Below are 19,800 nucleotides of genomic sequence, written 5' to 3' on the forward strand. Positions count from 1 at the left end.
TTATCTCTAATGCAGACGAAGATTTATTCTCATGCTTTATTTTTTATCTATTTTTAACGATGTAAATATAAGCATTGGCTGTCATGTTTTTGACATGCATTGGTGTATATTTACGTTTTCACTACAGTCTTAATATGTAACCTTACCAAGCGCAGTTGGTAGTGATATAGAATATGAACTTCAAGCGCTTATTATGATGTCATTATAATTGTGACGTCACAATTGTCGTGTCAGCGATCACGGAAAACGGCCGTTCAAATGGTTGTTCCCTTCTTGAATAATTCAATTTTGCTTGTTACGAGCATTTTCATTGGCTTAAAAATTTACTTTATCAGCCCATAAAGGAAAAAATGGCGTCGCCGTTTGTAACGTCGCTTCTGATTGGCTGAGATGACGGCGTAATAATTTCATAGACAAAAGAATCCCAAAATGAATTTTAAATGTTGAAGAGATTATCTTTAGTAAAATGAATTATAAGGATTAATTTGAATAGATTTTTTATGTTATGGAGATATAACACAAAAATCTGAGTGTACTCTCATCATAAACCGCTTCGCGGTTTATTTAGAGTACACTCAGTTTTTTGTGTTATATCTCCATAACATAAAAAATCTATTCAAGTTAATCCTGAAATAATTAATTCATTATATATGCAAAATCCTTTGGTATTTCAACATAAAATTGTAGCCAAATGTAAATATAAGCATTGAACACCTTTCAGTTGGCATTCATAGCCAATATGAATGCCAACTGGACAGAGGTAAATTCCACCACTGGATATGCCTGAAAACCCAGTGCATGTAACACACCAATGCATGTCAAAAATATGACACCCCCACTTTAGATAGAATTATAACAACTACCATATACAATGTATAGGATGCTACGAACGTGATATTAAATACAATTCATATACTACATGCATTATGTAATTGGAAATATCAGTATTAAAATGATGTGTTGAAGTTGAAATATACATTTGATCCTTTTTTTTTCTTCTTAATTTGAATACAATATTTAGATAATATATTTTGCATTTATCCTTCAACCAACACTGACGTTGTCAGAATTGTCGGCTTTGGTTGATAAAGACGAACCATTCATTGGTAATATTTTTTTTTCATACGAAATCCGACTTGGCCGATTCTTTTTCTTCATAGCTCTTTCAAGAAAGATTCGAGAATGACCCAACGGAATCATACGTTTAAACGTATTTTATCTTATCATCAAATAGTATGAACAGTAATTATAAGCATTAGTGTCACTTCAGTCTCTTTGCAAACTTTTGTGAAAATCCACAAAGCAGATTCACAGTGTGCAAACTAAATTTCTAAATACTTATTTCATAACCCGATGAAATAATAAAAAAAAAATAGTGATATCAATGCTCATAATTAGTTTTGCAGACTACTTGATGACATAAAATATGTTTTTTCAATGGATTATTTTTTTCTAAATCATACGCAACCTCGATGTCTCTATTGTGACGTCATAACATCGGGTTTTCGCGCCATTCTCAGATTTTTTTCTTTAAAATATCAGCCAATCAGAAAGTCGGCTTTAGTAAAAATTAATGATAGTGGTATGAAAAAAGGGAATCGGCCAGTCAGAAAGCGACAGAATCTCAAACAGAGAGCCAGATTTAATATGAAAACAAAGAAAAACTAGATTTTGGTCGCGACCAAAGCACGGGAAATGATATCAATGATATATCAACGAATAAATGATAACTTCAATACATTTTCCTTTCGCTTTAATTCGATTGAATGAACGAACGAAAAAACGAACGAACGAAAAAATCACATAAAAAAGCTAGCGAACGGATAAAGGAAAAAGAGTAATGACCGAACGAAATAAAGAATGATCGGACGAATAAAATGATGATCATATATGCTGCACACGGGTATCGTCTGTCTATGTATATGTCCTTATGGACAGACATAACAGACTGCATATGAAATGAATATACTTTTAGGTATGATTTCATAAGGTCAGACAGACAGACAGACACAGACGGGCAAATGAATGAAACTGAATGGACACTCAGAAAATAGATGACATGTTTTTGATACTGTTTTTGATGGTAATATTACTGATGAAGTAATAACTGAAGATATAAATGTTGAAATGTTAAACCTTCAGCCACACTTTTATCAAGGCCAATTCCTTACAAAATATATTGAAAGTAGTTTTATTCATGAACTCACTCGCATTACTCCTACCTCCTCTAACTACAATCAACTACAGTCATACGAGATACAAATGTCCTTGGCACAATTTGCAGTGATCATTGTTTTATTGACTTTTGTATATCATAAGAAAACGATATATGAATATGATGGTACTGATATTAATAGGATATATGATAGATATATATATGACTAGATCTCTGTTTCTCAAAATAATGATGTTACAATTTATTAAATACAACAACAAACACAAGATGAAGGTAATGCTCACGTTGTTTATTTTCCAATGGCGTCAACACTCGTGCAAAACAAGAGGCATCAATACCCGTGCACAACAAGCAAGCGTCAATAACTGTCCGTGCAAAACAAGAGGGCGTCAATAACTGTCCGTGCAAAACGATAATGCGTCAATAACTGTCCGTGCAAAACAAGATGACGTCAAAAGCTGTCCGTGAAAAACAAGAGGGCGTCAATAACTGCCCGCGCAAAACAAGAGGGCGTCAATCACTGCCACTGCAAAACAAAAGGTTGTCAATAACTGCCTGTGCAAAACAAGAGTGTGTCAATAACTGTCCGTGCAAAACAAGAGGGCGTCAATAACTATCCGTGCAAAACAAGAGGGCGTCAATAACTGCCCGTACAAACCAAGAGGGCGTCTGTCCGTGCAAAAAAAAAGGGTGTCAATAACTGTCCGTGCAAAACAAGAGGGCGTCAATAACTGCCCGTGCAAAACAAGAGGCCGTCATTAACACTCCGTGCAAAACAAGAGGGCTTCAATAACTGCCCGTGCAAAACAAGAGGCCGTCAGTAACTGTCCGTGCAAAACAAGAGGGCTTCAATAACTGCCCGTGCAAAACAGGGCGTCAATAACTGTCCGGTGCAAAACAAGAGGGCGTCAATCACTGTCCGAGCACAAAGAGGCCGTCAATAACTGTCTGTGCAAAACAAAAGGCCGTCAATAACTGTTTGTGCAAAACAAAAGGCCGTCAATAACGGCCCGTGCCAAACAAAGGGTGTCAATAACTGTACTGTCCGTGCAAAACAAGAGGGCGTCAATAACTGTCCGTGCAAAACAAAAGGGCGTCAATAACTGTCCGTGTAAAATGAGAGGGCGTCAATAGTTGCCGTTGTCAATAACTGCCCGTGCAAAACAAGAGGGCGTCAATAACTGTCCGTGCAAAACAAAAGGGCGTCAATAACTGTCCGTGTAAAATGAGAGGGCGTCAATAACTGCCGTTGTCAATAACTGCCCGTGCAAAACGAGAAGGCGTCAATAACTGTCCGTGCAAAACAAGAGGGTGTCAATAACTGCCCGTGCAAAACGAGAAGACGTCAAAAATGTCGGTGCAAAACAGGGCGTCAATAACTATCCGTGAAAAACAAGAGGGCGTCAATAACTGCCCGTGGAAAACAAGAGGGCGTCAATAAATGTCCGTGCAAAAAAATGGCATCAATCACTGTCCGTGCAAAACAAGAAGGCGTCAATAACTGTCCGTGCAAAACGATAAGGCGTCAATAACTGTCCGTGCAAAACGATAAGGCGTCAATAACTGTCCGTGCAAAATAGGGCGTCAATAACTGTCCGTGCAAAATAGGGTGTCAATAACTGCCCGTGTAAAACGAGAAGGCGTCATTAACTGTCCGTGCAAAACAGGGCGTCAATAACTGTCCGTGCAAAACAAGAGGGCGTCAATAACTGCTCGTGGAAAACAAGAGGGCGTCAATAAATGTCCGTGCAAAACAAGAGGCCGTCAATAACTGCCCGTGCAAAACAAAAGGGTGTCAATAACTGTACTGTCCGTGCAAAACAAGAAGGCGACAATAACTGTCCGTGCATTACTTATTTTTGATCTTCAATAAGATTGGCTACATATCTGCCAATATCTTAACAAAATGTAGTTTAATATCATTAAAACAAATCGACTCATGTAAACTTTCTTTACCTCTTAAATTATGTATATATATTATATTCATGATTTACAATGTATTTAAGTTCATACCCTATAGAAAGGTAAAAGGGCTATACATAATCTATTTTCATACTTCAATAATGGAAAGGGCTTAATTCAATCTATTTCTTAACATTGTATATATATTATTTACATTTGTATGTGTGTGGGTCGCAATAGGTGAATGTATAGTATTAAGCATGTATTTATAGTAATGTATAAATAATCATATATGATGAAATATTATGCTAATTAACTCACATATGTATTGTTGCTAGAGGTGGAAAAAGTATGAAAGGTGTATGTGTGCTTGTTTATTGTAATCAATTTCCTAGTACGAAACCTTAATTTGATATTCAACTATCAACAGGTATATTTAGAAATTTACTGTAAATAAGTTTATAATATACTTATAGAAACAATTTATCTAAATCTAAGTTAATAGTACAATATTTAAAAATAATATTATGATGTATACCATTGTACCGGATTCAGGAAAGGATCAATATAGACACTACCTGCCTGTTATTCAGTCATTTAGTTTTTAATAAAATATTTCGAATTGAAAATGGAAACCATTTGAATGATTTTCACAGCTTAATTGAGCAAAACATATGGTTTTCAATTAGAAAAGAAAAACCGCATGTCAAAACTTTCGGTCATTTACGTCACATATAACTTTAGTACAAGAGTTTTTACTTATGCAAATAGATTTGCTGATTAAAGGAGTAACCGAGGATCAACCATGTTAAATCCAATATGTATCAATTATAATTTTAATTCTTCACTGGTGTTAGCGAAGTCCTTCAAAATAGGACACAAATTTGACAAATTATGTGTGCCACTGCCAAATAAATAGGTATGTTGTATCCAATCCTGCTGTAATAAAATAGTTTAAACTCAAATAAATAGTTACTGCTGTGGCTGAACAGATATCATCATCTGACTGACTATCAGCCAATACCCGTATAAATGTATAGACTACACAAGTTGATGGGTGTTTTTTTTTTCAAATCTTTCACAGAAATTTATTTTACCAATGGATTAACTTCACAAATTAAACGTTATGAAATATTTTTTTTTATTTAAAATTGCATATTTCATACAAATAACATTTGTTAGCTTTAGTGAGCTATTACGGCGACAAAAGTAAATTATGATTATGCGTTAGCGGAATAGTTTAGAAGTCCTATTTCTTTGAACCGTAAAATATTCTATTATAAAAACATCATTACGACTTTGTGGACACTCGGTCTTATTTATGTAAACAAATCAAAAGCCATGCTCGGCAAATTCTTTCACCACCGTATGATTCTAGTCTGAGATCTACTCACGATCGGAGATCAAAGTCATGAAAAACAATAGAAGGATCATCGATCTGCAGAGAAAACAATCGATCACATCTCAATAAGCCATAAATCTACTCAACGCGTCACGTTACGCGTGGAGTCGACCAAACTCCGCCTACCCCGACCAATCACATGGCTTCAAAACACACTCGGGTCTCTCCTGTGGATCGCAGAAACGGTGTCCGAATAGTTTGGTTTGGATGTGGGCGGGGTCTGTGCCAACTTCTCAACCAACCAGAAGATACCATTCTAAAACTTTGTGAAGAATTGTTTTAAATGTTGAATTTATCTCCATGTGAAGTCATAAACTCTATCGATCTCCATACGGCAACCATAGCATCTTTCTACACGAAAGAAAAGTGTCCATTATTGAAAAGGTATGTTTTAATTCATTACTACAATTAGTTGTATTATAGCTACATATTTATGAATTCTTTTTTTTTTTTTGAAAATCTGATTTTAATTTTACCAAGGGAAAAATAAATCGTCTTATGCTGAATTATAGTAATGACAAATAACATGTTGTGTGAAAAAATCTGCATTGTTGATATTAACAGAGAACATTATCAAATTGATTGAATTGAATAATAAAATCATATTTCATAAGTACAAAGCGTCATGTGATAGGGTTGAATGTTTAAATATGACTAAACTTGAATCCAATGAATAAAATAATATAAGATCATCATTATAATATTTTATCTTTATTTTCCAGATGGCCACCTCTACACTATTGAGCAGCGCGAAGTCGGTGATTGGTCATCCCATGATCCCGCACGCTCCGTACCCGGGGACACAGGCACCTGACATAAGGTAGGGACTTAATTAATTAGGACAAATTACCAGAACTCAATTAACAATAATGAGAGTAACAGTATTTTGTTATTTGAGTTGTTCAAATCCTGATGCAAGGTTTCAATATTTTTAAAAAAAATGTTGTGGGTTTTTTTCTTCAATGAAAAGACTAATAATGAAAATGTTTGTAATGATATACATTATAGTTAATGACAAATAATCATGATAAAAGATATTGTTAACTGCATAACTTAGTCAGGTCTTGAACAACTCTCGTTGACCAAGGACGTATATTTGAGAAACTTTATCTGCGTTGCAGTAATATAGCATTAAAATAATTTGAATTAAAATGAACTGTAATTTATCAATTGTTTGGCTTATATGAAAAAGAGAACACGCATTTAAAGTTCTTATATGAAATAAAAGTTTAAAAGCAAAAAAAAGCTGAATACATTACCAACCCTCATTAGATACGAACAGAAACATTATTGCCGATAGAGACATTCTTAGCTTGAACATTTTGCATGGATATGAAGTTAAATTCTGATGGTGAAATAACTAGTTTTTCCAATTAAGTTATTTAGGCCATTACATGAAAATAAAGAAGTTTTAAATTTTCATCGAAAATCGTTCTTTTGCATCACTTTTAAAAAAATACACAATTTTCAAAGCATATCAAAGTTATCTATAAAAGATCTAAAACGCATTATTTTTAAGTGCAATATTATTAAGTAAATTATAAGTAAATATAAATTAAAAATCTATATTCGATTTCAAGAATTTCCTTTCTATATATTAATATTGTATAATTATTATATGTTATATTATATATTACTTATATTTATAAGTGGTTTTTTAATAGTTGATAAGTACATGTATTTGAGGTTGAAACTTACAATACATACAATGGGACGTCCATCATGATAAACATATACCGCGTTTTTTAAGATATTTATTCAGTAAGATTTCATACCATATTAGTGTTAAAACTGTATTACAACATGTTTAGTCAGAATTAATACCACGTTATGCGATGATTTCACATAAATGCGCATTTATATTATGTCAGAAATCTTATCATGTTAGTGATAATATTGTGTCATACATTTGATAACGTGTTTAGTCAAAATTCAAACTATGTAAAGCGATGACCGTATGTTTAGTCAGAATTCATACCTTGTTAGTGATCAATATATTTGATAACGTGTTTAGTCTGAATTCATATCATGTTAGTGATCAATATATATGATAACGTGTTTAGTCAGAATTCATACCATGTTAGTGATCAATATATATGATAACGTGTTTAGTCTGAATTCATACCATGTTAGTGATCAATATATATGATAACGTGTTTAGTCAGAATTCATACCATGTTAGTGATCAATATATATGATAACGTGTTTAGTCAGAATTCATACCATGTTAGTGATCTATATGATAACGTGTTTAGTCAGAATTCATACAATGTTAGTGATCAATATATATGATAACTTTTTTAGTCAGAATTCATACCATGTTAGTGATCAAATATATGATAACGTGTTTAGTCAGAATTCATACCATGTTAGTGATCAATATATATGATAACGTGTTTAGTCTGAATTCATATCATGTTAGTGATCTATATGATAACGTGTTTAGTCAGAATTAATACTATGTTAGTGATCAATATATAGGATAACGTGTTTAGTCAGAATTAATACCATGTTATTGATCAATATATATGATAACGTGTTTAGTCAGAATTCATACCATGTTAGTGATCCATGTATATGATAACGTGTTTAGTCTGAATTCATACCATGTTAGTGATCAATATATAGGATGGCGTTTTAAGTCAGAATTCATACAATGTTAGTGATCAATATATATGATAACATGTTTAGTCTGAATTCATACCATGTTAGTGATCAATGTATATGATAACTTTTTTAGTCAGAATTCATACCATGTTAGTGATCCATGTATATGATAACGTGTTTAGTCTGAATTCATACCATGTTAGTGATCAATGTATATGATAACGTTTTTAGTCTGAATTCATGCCATGTTAGTGATCTATATGATAACGTGTTTAGTCAGAATTCATACCATGTTAGTGATCAATATATAGGATAACGTGTTTAGTCTGAATTCATATCATGTTAGTGATCAATGTATATGATAACTTTTTTAGTCAGAATTCATACCATGTTAGTGATCAATCTATGATAACGTGTTTAGTCTGAATTCATACCATGTTAGTGATCAATGTATATGATAACTTTTTTAGTCTGAATTCATACCATGTTAGTGATCTATATGATAACTTTTTTAGTCTGAATTCATACCATGTTAGTGATCTATATGATAACGTGTTTAGTCAGAATTCATACCATGTTAGTGATCAATCTATATGATAACGTGTTTAGTCAGAATTCATACCATGTTAGTGATCAATGTATATGATAACGTGTTTAGTCAGAATTCATACCATGTTAGTGATCAATATATATGATAACGTGTTTAGTCTGAATTCATACCATGTTAGTGATCAATGTATATGATAACTTTTTTAGTCAGAATTCATACCATGTTAGTGATCAATCTATGATAACGTGTTTAGTCTGAATTCATACCATGTTAGTGATCAATGTATATGATAACTTTTTTAGTCTGAATTCATACCATGTTAGTGATCTATATGATAACGTGTTTAGTCAGAATTCATACCATGTTAGTGATCAATGTATATGATAACGTGTTTAGTCTGAATTCATACCATGTTAGTGATCAATGTATATGATAACGTGTTTAGTCAGAATTCATACCATGTTAGTGATCAATATATAGGATAACGTGTTTAGTCAGAATTAATACCATGTTAGTGATCAATATATAGAATAACGTGTTTAGTCTGAATTCATACCATGTTAGTGATCAATTTATATGATGACATGTTTAGTCTGAATTCATATCATGTTAGTGATCCATGTATATGATAACGTGTTTAGTCAGAATTCATACCATGTTAGTGATCCATGTATATGATAACGTGTTTAGTCTGAATTCATACCATGTTAGTGATCAATATATAGGATGGCGTTTTAAGTCAGAATTCATACAATGTTAGTGATCAACATATATGATAACGTGTTTAGTCAGAATTCATACCATGTTAGTGATCAATGTATATGATAACGTGTTTAGTCTGAATTCATACCATGTTAGTGATCAATGTATATGATAACGTGTTTAGTCAGAATTCATACCATGTTAGTGATCAATATATAGGATAACGTGTTTAGTCAGAATTCATACCATGTTAGTGATCAATATATAGAATAACGTGTTTAGTCTGAATTCATACCATGTTAGTGATCAATTTATATGATGACATGTTTAGTCTGAATTCATACCATGTTAGTGATCCATGTATATGATAACGTGTTTAGTCTGAATTCATACCATGTTAGTGATCCATGTATATGATAACGTGTTTAGTCAGAATTCATACCATGTTAGTAATCCATGTAAATGATAACGTGTTTAGTCTGAATTCATACCATGTTAGTGATCAATATATAGGATGGCGTTTTAAGTCAGAATTCATACAATGTTAGTGATCAACATATATGATAACGTGTTTAGTCTGAATTCATACCATGTTAGTGATCAATGTATATGATAACGTGTTTAGTCTGAATTCATACCATGTTAGTGATCAATATATATGATAACGTGTTTAGTCAGAATTCATACCATGTTAGTGATCAATGTATATGATAACGTGTTTAGTCTGAATTCATACCATGTTAGTGATCAATATATAGGATGGCGTTTTTAAGTCAGAATTCATACAATGTTAGTGATCAATATATATGATAACGTGTTTAGTCAGAATTCATACCATGTTAGTGATCCATGTATATGATAACGTGTTTAGTCTGAATTCATACCATGTTAGTGATCAATATATATGATAACGTGTTTAGTCAGAATTCATACCATGTTAGTGATCAATGTATATGATAACTTTTTAGTCAGAATTAGTACCTTGTAAGTGATCAATATACATGATAACTTGTAAAGAATGTTGTGAAAATCAGTTAATTGATCAATGACAGTCTCGTATTAACGATATCAATTCAATAATAAGTCGCTATGGTTTATGTTGTATAGTTTAAAAGACAATTTTAATCTTCTTGGTGATAGATTGATACCGTATTTAGCGACAAATCTATATCGTTATAATAATAAAGTCGTATTTTATTATTTCATATATTATATTACAGAGTTATCTGCCCTTGCTGGTAGGTATTGATTGTGACGTCATGCGAGCGTAACGTTATACTTTTAGGAGAAAACGATGTGAATATGCGTCCAAAAAAGTAATGACGTCACAATGGCTACCTACCCGTAAGGGTCATAACTAAATGATCTGAAAGACAAAATAGTGTTCATTTTAAAAAATATATACCGTGCTAAGATTTTTCGTGCTATTTTAAACAGCATTATATTACGTGTTAATATGGAGTTTATATATTCAACATAAACTGTGTAACAAGCTGTGTTGGGTGGTGTTAGATATAATTGTTTACCGTGTAAAGTCAGTTTTTCGTATTGGGTTTAGTTGATAATGGTATACTGTGATTGTTCGGTTGTATACTGTGTAAAGTCAGACTTTCATATCGAGTTAGTTGATAATTGTTTACTGTGTGAAGTCAGACTTTCGGGTCGTGTTAGTTGATAATTGTTTACTGTGTAAAGCCAGACTTTCGTATCATGTTAGCTGATAATTGTATACCGTGTAAAGTCAGACTTTAGATCGTGTTAGTTGATAATTGTATACCGTGTAAAGTCAGCCTTTAGATCGTGTTAGTTGATAATTATATACCGTGTAAAGTCAGACTTTAAATCGTGTTAGTTGATAATTATATACCATGTAAAGTCAGACTTTAAATCGTGTTAGTTGATAATTATATACCATGTAAAGTCAGACTTTAGATCGTGTTAGTTGATAATTGTATACCATGTAAAGTCAGACTTTAGATCGTGTTAGTTGATAATTGTATACTGTGTAAAGTCAGACTTTATATCGTGTTAGTTGATAATTGTATACTGTGTAAAGTCAGGCTTTCGTATCGTGTTAGCCGATAATTGTATACTGTGTAAAGTCAGGCTTTCTTATCGTGTTAGTTGATAATTGTATACTGTGTAAAGCCATACTTTCGTACCGTGTTAGTTGATAATTGCATACTGTGTAAAGCCATACTTTCGTATCGTGCTAGTTGATAATTGCATACTGTGTAAAGTCAGGCTTTCGTATCGTGTTAGTTGATAATTGTATACCGTGTAAAGTCAGACTTTATATCATGTTAGTTGATAATTGTATACTGTGTAAAGTCTGACTTTCGTTCCATGTTATAGTTGATAAGTGTATACCGTGTAAAGTCAGCCTTTAGATCGTGATAGTTGATAATTATATACCATGTAAAGTCAGACTTTAGATCGTGTTAGTTGATAATTGTATACCGTGTAAAGTCAGCCTTTAGATCGTGTTAGTTGATAATTATATACCATGTAAAGTCAGACTTTAGATCGTGTTAGTTGATAATTGTATACTGTGTAAAGTCAGACTTTATATCGTATTAGTTGATAATTGTATACTGTGTAAAGTCAGGCTTTCTTATCGTGTTAGTTGATAATTGTATACCGTGTAAAGCCAGGCTTTCTTATCGTGTTAGTTGATAATTGTATACCGTTTAAAGTCAGACTTTTGTATCGTGTTAGTTGATAATTGTATACTGTGTAAAGTCTGACTTTCGTTCCATGTTATAGTTGATAAGTGTATACCGTGTAAAGTCAGCCTTTAGATCGTGTTAGTTGATAAGTGTATACCGTGTAAAGTCAGACTATATAGTGCTAGTTGATAATTGTATACCGTGTAAAGTCAGCCTTTAGATCGTGTTAGTTGATAATTATATACCGTGTAAAGTAAGACTTTAGATCGTGTTAGTTGATAATTGTATACAGTGTAAAGTCAGACTTTATAGAGTGTTAGTTGATAATTGTATACCGTGTAAAGTCAGACTTTATATCGTGTTAGTTGATAATTGTATACAGTGTAAAGTCCGACTTTCGTACCGTGTTATAGTTGATATGTGTATACCGTGTAAAGTCCTGCTTTGTATCGTGTTAGCTGATAATTGTATATCGTGTAAAGTCAAACATCAACCATTTGACAGTGTTGTATTGATCAAATAAATTCAATCGCGAAAAAGCGATTATTCACTATAATATAGTTTTACAATTATATAACATATGCTTAGATATTATTAATTTATGTTATTTTATTTATTGTTTTTAGGTCTAAAGGTCAGGACAGCTCACCACCATTCCCTAAGATGGCCCACCCAGCCTATCCCTCCTACCCCGGACCAGACCCACGTACGTTTGGCCAGTTTCCGCCACAGCTTCCAGGCATGCCTGCCAACCCATGGTTTCCCGCCTTCCCGTACCAGCAGTCCGCCACGTTTGGGACCCAGCTTCCCGACCAAAGAGTACCACCTATGATGTACATGCCTCACATGATGCCAGGCCAGAGTTTCCCTTTCATGAACAAGGACAGCTTTTTGCATCGCAACACCAAGAATGAACTGAGAGCCGCAATCTTTGAGAAGGTCCTTGGCACATTCCCCAAGCTACAGAAGATGTTGGCCAAGAGCAGCAAACCGAACCTGTCAGCTCCAGAAAACTTCCCAGACTGCCGATTCGCCCAACAACCTCGCCAAGAGACCGTGTCTCCGCCTGGATTCTACCTACCGAGCCTATCCCTTGATGACGAAGAGCTTGGTTACCGATTGAGTCCTATTATGTCACGTCCCAGCACGTCTCCTGCCATGGAACTGTCTCCCTACCTCACCCAGCTCATCGACCAAGTGATGGACAGCGCTCCGGACCTCGCTGAACTCATCATGGATACCTCTTCCTCCAGTAGTGACACACCAAACAAATCAGACTCTTCAGACTTCAGCTTTGCTCCCATCAAACCCGAGCCCATCACCCCGCCAAAGGCCTGCGATATTTCACCACCTGCCGCCACCAAGATTGCCCACAGTGCAGCTACCCCCTCGAAGATCGTCTGCGAAATCTGCCACAAGGTCTTCTCGTCCAAGGCAAACCTTAGAGTCCACATGCGTCGACACAGCGGAGAGAAGCCCTTTAAGTGCGAGTGGTGTAGCAAGGCGTTCAACCAGCGTTCCACACTGAGGACTCACGTGAGGATCCACACTGGCGAGCGTCCCTACAGCTGTAACACGTGTTCCAAGTCCTTCGCCGATTACTCGACATTCACCAAGCACCAGCGCACACATACCGGAGAGAAACCATACACCTGTAACCTCTGCGGCAAGAGCTTCGCCCAGTCTGGAAACATGATCCGCCACCGACAGACCCACGAGAGAGTTTCCAGTGAAGGGGAAGTTTCTCCCATGTAGACATTCTGTAATGTTATGTTGATGTGTTGGTTGGATATAGTTTGACAGAACATGGTGCTAGAAGTGCAATTAATAACTGAAGTATAATAATGTGTGAAAGAGTTCATATTTGTGGAGGAAGAAACTCTTATCATGAAATGGTTTTTATTGTGTGGTTTTGTATATAACTGATATATTTATTTACCCAGTCATACATGACATGAAATGGTGCCCAGAACGATATTTTTGATATAGTGCAGCTAACATATGATTGAATCATATTACTACATAATTATGTGATAATTATAATCATGAAGAATTGTCTCCCTTAGTGCATTATTTCCTTTGAACGAATCAATCATCTTTGTTTCATATCAACTTTTAAAAGAATCGATTATCTCCCTTGTTTTATATTATCCCCCTTTGAATGAATCGATTATCTCCCTTGTTTTGTATCAGTGCTCTGTACAATACAATGTCATATGACTATAATACTGAAGTAAATGCCATGTATTGTGTATAACAATTAAATTCAGAAAATATGTCATTGTTTTTGTGTTATTTTTGTGCACTATTAGTGCAAATGTATTAAAAACAAGTCATTAATCTAAAATTACCCAAACAACCAAGAACATTTTTTAGAAAGAAATACCAGGTAAAATTTGATTTGGTTATTTGAAATTGAAAACAAAATAGGTTGAATTACCCTTTGACCTTTATAAGCATCATCATGTCTTTCAAGAAAACCAGGAATTCAACCAGACCAAATAAACCCACTGTGATTGAGGAAATTCAGAAGGTACCGATGAGAACAAATTTAAACTTTGCAAAGTTGCACAAATAAAAAGAAACGGAATAAAGATATTTTGGTACACGTAATTTCTATGTTCAGAGTGAAGGTTTTGATTGAAATTCATAACTTTTCTGTAATATGAAATACGGAATACAGATAGGGTGCTTTTTGGTGAACACGTATAATGAATATGATATATACAGGGTGCATAAACATTATAATTTCTCTTATTTAACACTATGCATTGTAAGTATTGCAATTCGCAAAATGTTGGTAACTTTTAGTGGTGAATAACATATTTTTACCTTACTGTGACATTGAATGAAAGTCAAGGTCAATGAAAAGCATTACTTTTGAAGACATCTGTTTAAGCTATGTCTATGCAAACTAAAATTATATTGGCAACAAACGACAAAATCGCCATTTTCAAAGGGCTATATCAAAACCATTTTTGATGCAATGACCTTGAAATTGGTCATATTATGTGCCTGAGAGTATGCGCATGCCTCTCATATCCAGGCTTCACAACGTTTCTTTGGTAAATTTCATTTTTGACCTTTATTTGACCTCATTTGACCCATAGCGAACTCCTGACATTGACATAATCTCTGAGTACAAATAGTGAGAAAAAAACTTATATCGCCATCTACCTGAATAAAGAAACGCACACGTTGTACAGTGTACTTTTATGAAGTTATGAGCGGGTTTTTTTTTACGTCTGCAGCCTTTACCTTGAACGTTATCATATAAAATCGAGCGTACGTTTCAAGAACACGTGTACGCAAATATAATGTGTCCCAAATTGAGCGTCGTACCTTGACCAAGGATGTACGTAGCAATAAAAAGAAAACAAAAAAGTACAAATGGAAATTCCTCTTCTTATTACTCATTTCAAAATAAAACGAATATATTCATTGTACATTAGTAGGTCTAGTTTTTGGAGATGGCTCCCTTTCATCTACTGTTCAAAATTATATCTGATATGGCTGTCGTGTTTGTTACAATGAATTAATTAATAGTTATCGATACATAACGTACTTTTACCTTACAATTTAGAAATCATTCTGGGAACAAACGTACACTTTGAATAATGTCATGGAAATATATATGCTGTTTGTACCACAGGGACATGGGAATTGGTTATAGTCATAGCTTGTGTGTTCCACAGGGACATGGGGATTGGTTATAATCTGTGTTTATGTTGGGTCACAGGGACATGGGAATTGGTTATGGTCATAATTTGTTTGTATCACAGGGACATGGGAATTGGTTATTTGAACCACTGGGACATGGGAATTGGTTATAGTCATAGTTTATTTGTACCACAGGGACAAGGGAATTGGTTATAGTCATAGTTTGCTTATACCACAGGGACATGAGAATTGTTTATAGTCATAGTTTATTTGTACCACAGGGACATGGGAATTGGTTATAGTCATAGTTTGTTTATACCACAGGGACATGGGAATTGGTTATAGTCATAGTTTGTTTATACCACAGGGACATGGGAATTGGTTATAGTCATAGTTTGTTTATACCACAGGGACATGGGAATTGTGTAGTCTGTATTATGATGATTACAAGAACCTGTATGGGAGTCGGTAATAGATATGTTGATTTACACCACAGAAAGGAAATAGTTTGGAAACTCCGCCATTTTCACGATCTGTACCTCTGTATGTGCTTAGGGTTTTAAAGATGTCTTATTAAATAATTATATAGAGGAGAATAACTTTGATATGTTACAAAAGTTAAGTAATTTTCAGATGGTTTGAGTACAATATCTGAAAGAAAGAAAAACTATATTTTAACTTATATACTAACAAAACAAAATTCATTTCCGGTTTTGAATGGCTGATTTAAAAAAGACTAGGAAAAATTGGTAATTTTCATGCTTTCAAAAATCATATTAAATCATGTTAATCGGGACAATTGGCAATATCAAACCATGAAATAATGTTCGAATTTTGTATTGATGAAGAAATATCATATTTAATTAATACATTTCAAAGTAGTTAGCCAAGGGAAAATGCCTATAAACCGGAGCCTGGTGCAAGATAAAGAAGGACTTTCCAATCTCTACAGTACTATATATGTTTCTAACTGTAGCTGACAGTAGTCTACAGTACAAGTAAAATATGATGTGTGAATGGATGCCCGGTTTCTGTAAATGTTGTCATCTCTGATATACATATAAAAGTATTTGATTTAAAAGCATGAGTTGGCGACATTAGTTCTGACTTCTCGTATGAAAATCGTCCGGATCGGTATGAAAGTCCGTTTCCAATTTTAGATTGTCGTTAACGTGGATTACAAGCGTCGTAAACACCTTGATGAAGCAGGTGGACCGACAACATTCCCACACTCACGTACATACACACACGGAACTGATCACAGGAAAGATAGAAACAGGACGTGAAACGTCATAATTTCTCAGACAGATGTGAAGCAGAATGAGAAATTATTTCATTCATCAAGTTGGAACTGGAGAATGGCTGACTGTTTCAGGATATTGGGACAGAAATTGGTAAAACATATTTTTGTTTTGTTTATATAAAGTTGTACTGTAACCTCACACATCAACTGTTTGTTTAGATGTAGTACAGGCTAGTATACTGACAACACTCACTGATACTGGAATCAACTTTCACTGTAACTTATTGTTTACGATTACCTACTATTGACTGATCTGATAGAACTGTAATGATACATTTGTAGTACAGCTGTACTTGCATAAAACAATGTATGGATATTTCGCAATAGGCAATATCTATGGTTTAAACACTCAGCGTTATATATGCCAATATTTGCTATATATATAAAGTAATGTACTGTAAGGCATATAACATGTTTTTAGTGCGAGCATACTCTTGCACTATTGTTTTCCTTATCAGGTGTGGAGTCAAAATGCACATGTTATAAAGGAAGTTGCTGCCTTATACCGTCTCATATGTTTCTGGTTTAATAGATTTTGCCGTGATTTACAGGGTTCAACAGGGCATCCATTAACCCGAGACCTCGGGTCATTGACGCAGCAAAATTTATTTTGACGTACGATCTTTGCATGCCGTGCGTCAATCTGACGCTTCACATTTTTACTACCACTGCCCATCAGACTTGTGTATTTGTGTATTATGTGATGCCCAGCCCCCAATAATGTGTATGTTAGCAAGGGTCAGTGACACTAATTGGTAGAATACCCCAAGTCAATTAAAAGATTCACTCAACTATGACATAGTCCGACCGTAATTTGCTAATTGGAGCACAGGTAAAGAAGTCACACCTGTACTGAGTTCCTACCTGCCTCAAATCCGCTAAAACTGCACATTCTTATCAGCAATCAAATTTTAATCAAAGCTATATTAGATTCCAATTGCAATGAATTAATGTTATATAACTTGTAAGCAGGTATCGAGATGAGATCGTAGATAGGCCTAGTTTGATGCATGCTGAAGTAGCCATTTTGTTTTTAACCTGAATAACCCTTCATGTACATTACCCACAAACCATCAATCGTTCCTGTTACAGTTTCTAATTTTTTTTTTGACGGCAAATATGAAAAGTGGTTTGACCTGGAAACGCAACCCAAAATAAATAAAAGCAATGTCTTTATTTTTAAAAGATCGTTTTAGAAATACAGCTGAATTAATAACATTTTGATTTCAAACAAAAAATAGCAGCCGTAACTATGATTTATAAAACTATTTATAGACTATTTCTTTTTGTGTAAAAATTCATCATTTTTTTTTTATAAAATGATGTTGTTGATTAAAGGTAGGTTTCGCCCTATGAAATATAAAGACTACGAAATTGAAATTTATCCTGTACATAGATATAATCTTCAGATTATTTTCAATGCATACAGCGAACAATATGGGTGGTCAGTTGCCTAGCTTGACCAGGAAAATACTCCTCTAAAAATAGAGTGAAGTCAAGCTTTACATAGAACATGACGTATTTTTTTCCAAAACGAGGCCGCATCAACAAACGGAAGCGTGCAACAAAATGTCAGATAGAAGTAACAGTCTGACACGGCATGTTTAGTTAAAAAAACAACAACAACAAATCAAAGTGCGATGGACTGTTTATACATATCATATAATCTAAAACACTTCATGTTACTTACATACGCTCGCTAGCTTTGTACACCAAATATGCATGTAGTTAGTCTGCGGCTGTTTGTGCGCTGGCATATGTGTTTAAATTTGACTCACCACGTGCAATGCCATTACACGAGTCCCAACAGATCCGGACAAGTTCCACTTGAGATGTGGCTTCTGTTTCTTCTATTGCTACATGCCATCTCTGAATTTAATTCCCTATAGATATCCTAGGGTGCTACCGAATCCATTATAATTTCCTCCACTTTGTTGCCGATTCAGATATATTTTTCTTTATCTCACACACTTTCGTTCAGCCATTTTGTTTACTTTTAGTGCGTTACAATGCGCATGCGCGAAACTTCAACAACACAATCCATCGCAGCTTCATTTGCATTCTATTTTGTCTGACGGACACCGTAATAAATCAAGGATTTCCTTCAATTTTGTATTCAAGACACATTTGTTCAATCTCAAACGCATAAAGAAATTAAATTGGGGTATTTTAATATGTTTTTTTTTTTTTTCATCTTTTCTTCCGTTTATCGCATTTCACAAAAAAATATTTATTTGGTTGGGCGAAACCTACCTTTAAATAATATATTTATGATCAGAAGCTCAAAAATGTCCTTTAAATCTTCCAGAATTTACATAATCAAATATAATTAAAAAATTAAAATATTTACATGAATACTGAAGTTAATCAATATTTTATATAATAATTATTATATTTTTTTTTTTTTTTTTTTTCTATAGAAACATAATAAGTCATATTAACTTTTTTTTATTAACAATGTTATTGGTTATAAAATTTAATATTTAAATGTAACTGAATTTTAACGTGATTAATAATTGACCCTTAAGTTTAATATTTTGACCCTCAGGAATTTGATTTGACCCTCAGGATTTTACAGCCAAGGGTCACTGACTCTTGAGATTTTGATCCTACTGGATGCCCTGTTCAAAATGAACACTCCCAATATAAAATATCGTACTTACATTGTTTGGCGAGCGGTTGTATTGTTCGGCGAGCGGCTGCATCGTTCGTCATTTTTAATACATATACAGTTACTTAATATTCCAATAAATACACCTGTCATAAATTGTGTACCAAATTATAGCCTAAATGAATCGTGAAATGAAAGCGCAACATTCCACACTAATA

The 19,800-nt window shown here is 34.0% G+C and overlaps 2 protein-coding genes and 1 pseudogene across 2 annotated transcripts in view; 2 read left to right on the forward strand and 1 right to left on the reverse strand.

The window, feature by feature from the left end:
- Window positions 1–19,800, reverse strand: part of LOC138308258 (uncharacterized) — a 465,904-nt pseudogene that overhangs the window by 9,376 nt on the left and 436,728 nt on the right.
- LOC138308014 (uncharacterized) lies at window positions 6,203–13,763 on the forward strand. The gene is made up of 2 exons (XM_069248970.1): window positions 6,203–6,300; window positions 12,635–13,763. Exons 1-2 carry the CDS (start codon window positions 6,203–6,205, stop codon window positions 13,761–13,763), a joined length of 1,227 nt encoding a protein of 408 aa, XP_069105071.1.
- Window positions 16,864–19,800, forward strand: part of LOC138307326 (phospholipid-transporting ATPase IF-like) — a 59,200-nt gene continuing 56,263 nt past the window's right edge. The window contains exon 1 of the mRNA XM_069248010.1: window positions 16,864–17,062. Coding sequence (XP_069104111.1) covers window positions 17,027–17,062 — 36 coding nt within the window. The 5' untranslated portion in view covers window positions 16,864–17,026. The remainder of the gene's footprint in view (window positions 17,063–19,800) is intronic.

The sequence above is a fragment of the Argopecten irradians genome, chromosome 14 (assembly GCF_041381155.1).
Source record: "Argopecten irradians isolate NY chromosome 14, Ai_NY, whole genome shotgun sequence".
In the NCBI taxonomy this organism is placed as follows: Eukaryota; Metazoa; Mollusca; class Bivalvia; order Pectinida; family Pectinidae; genus Argopecten; species Argopecten irradians.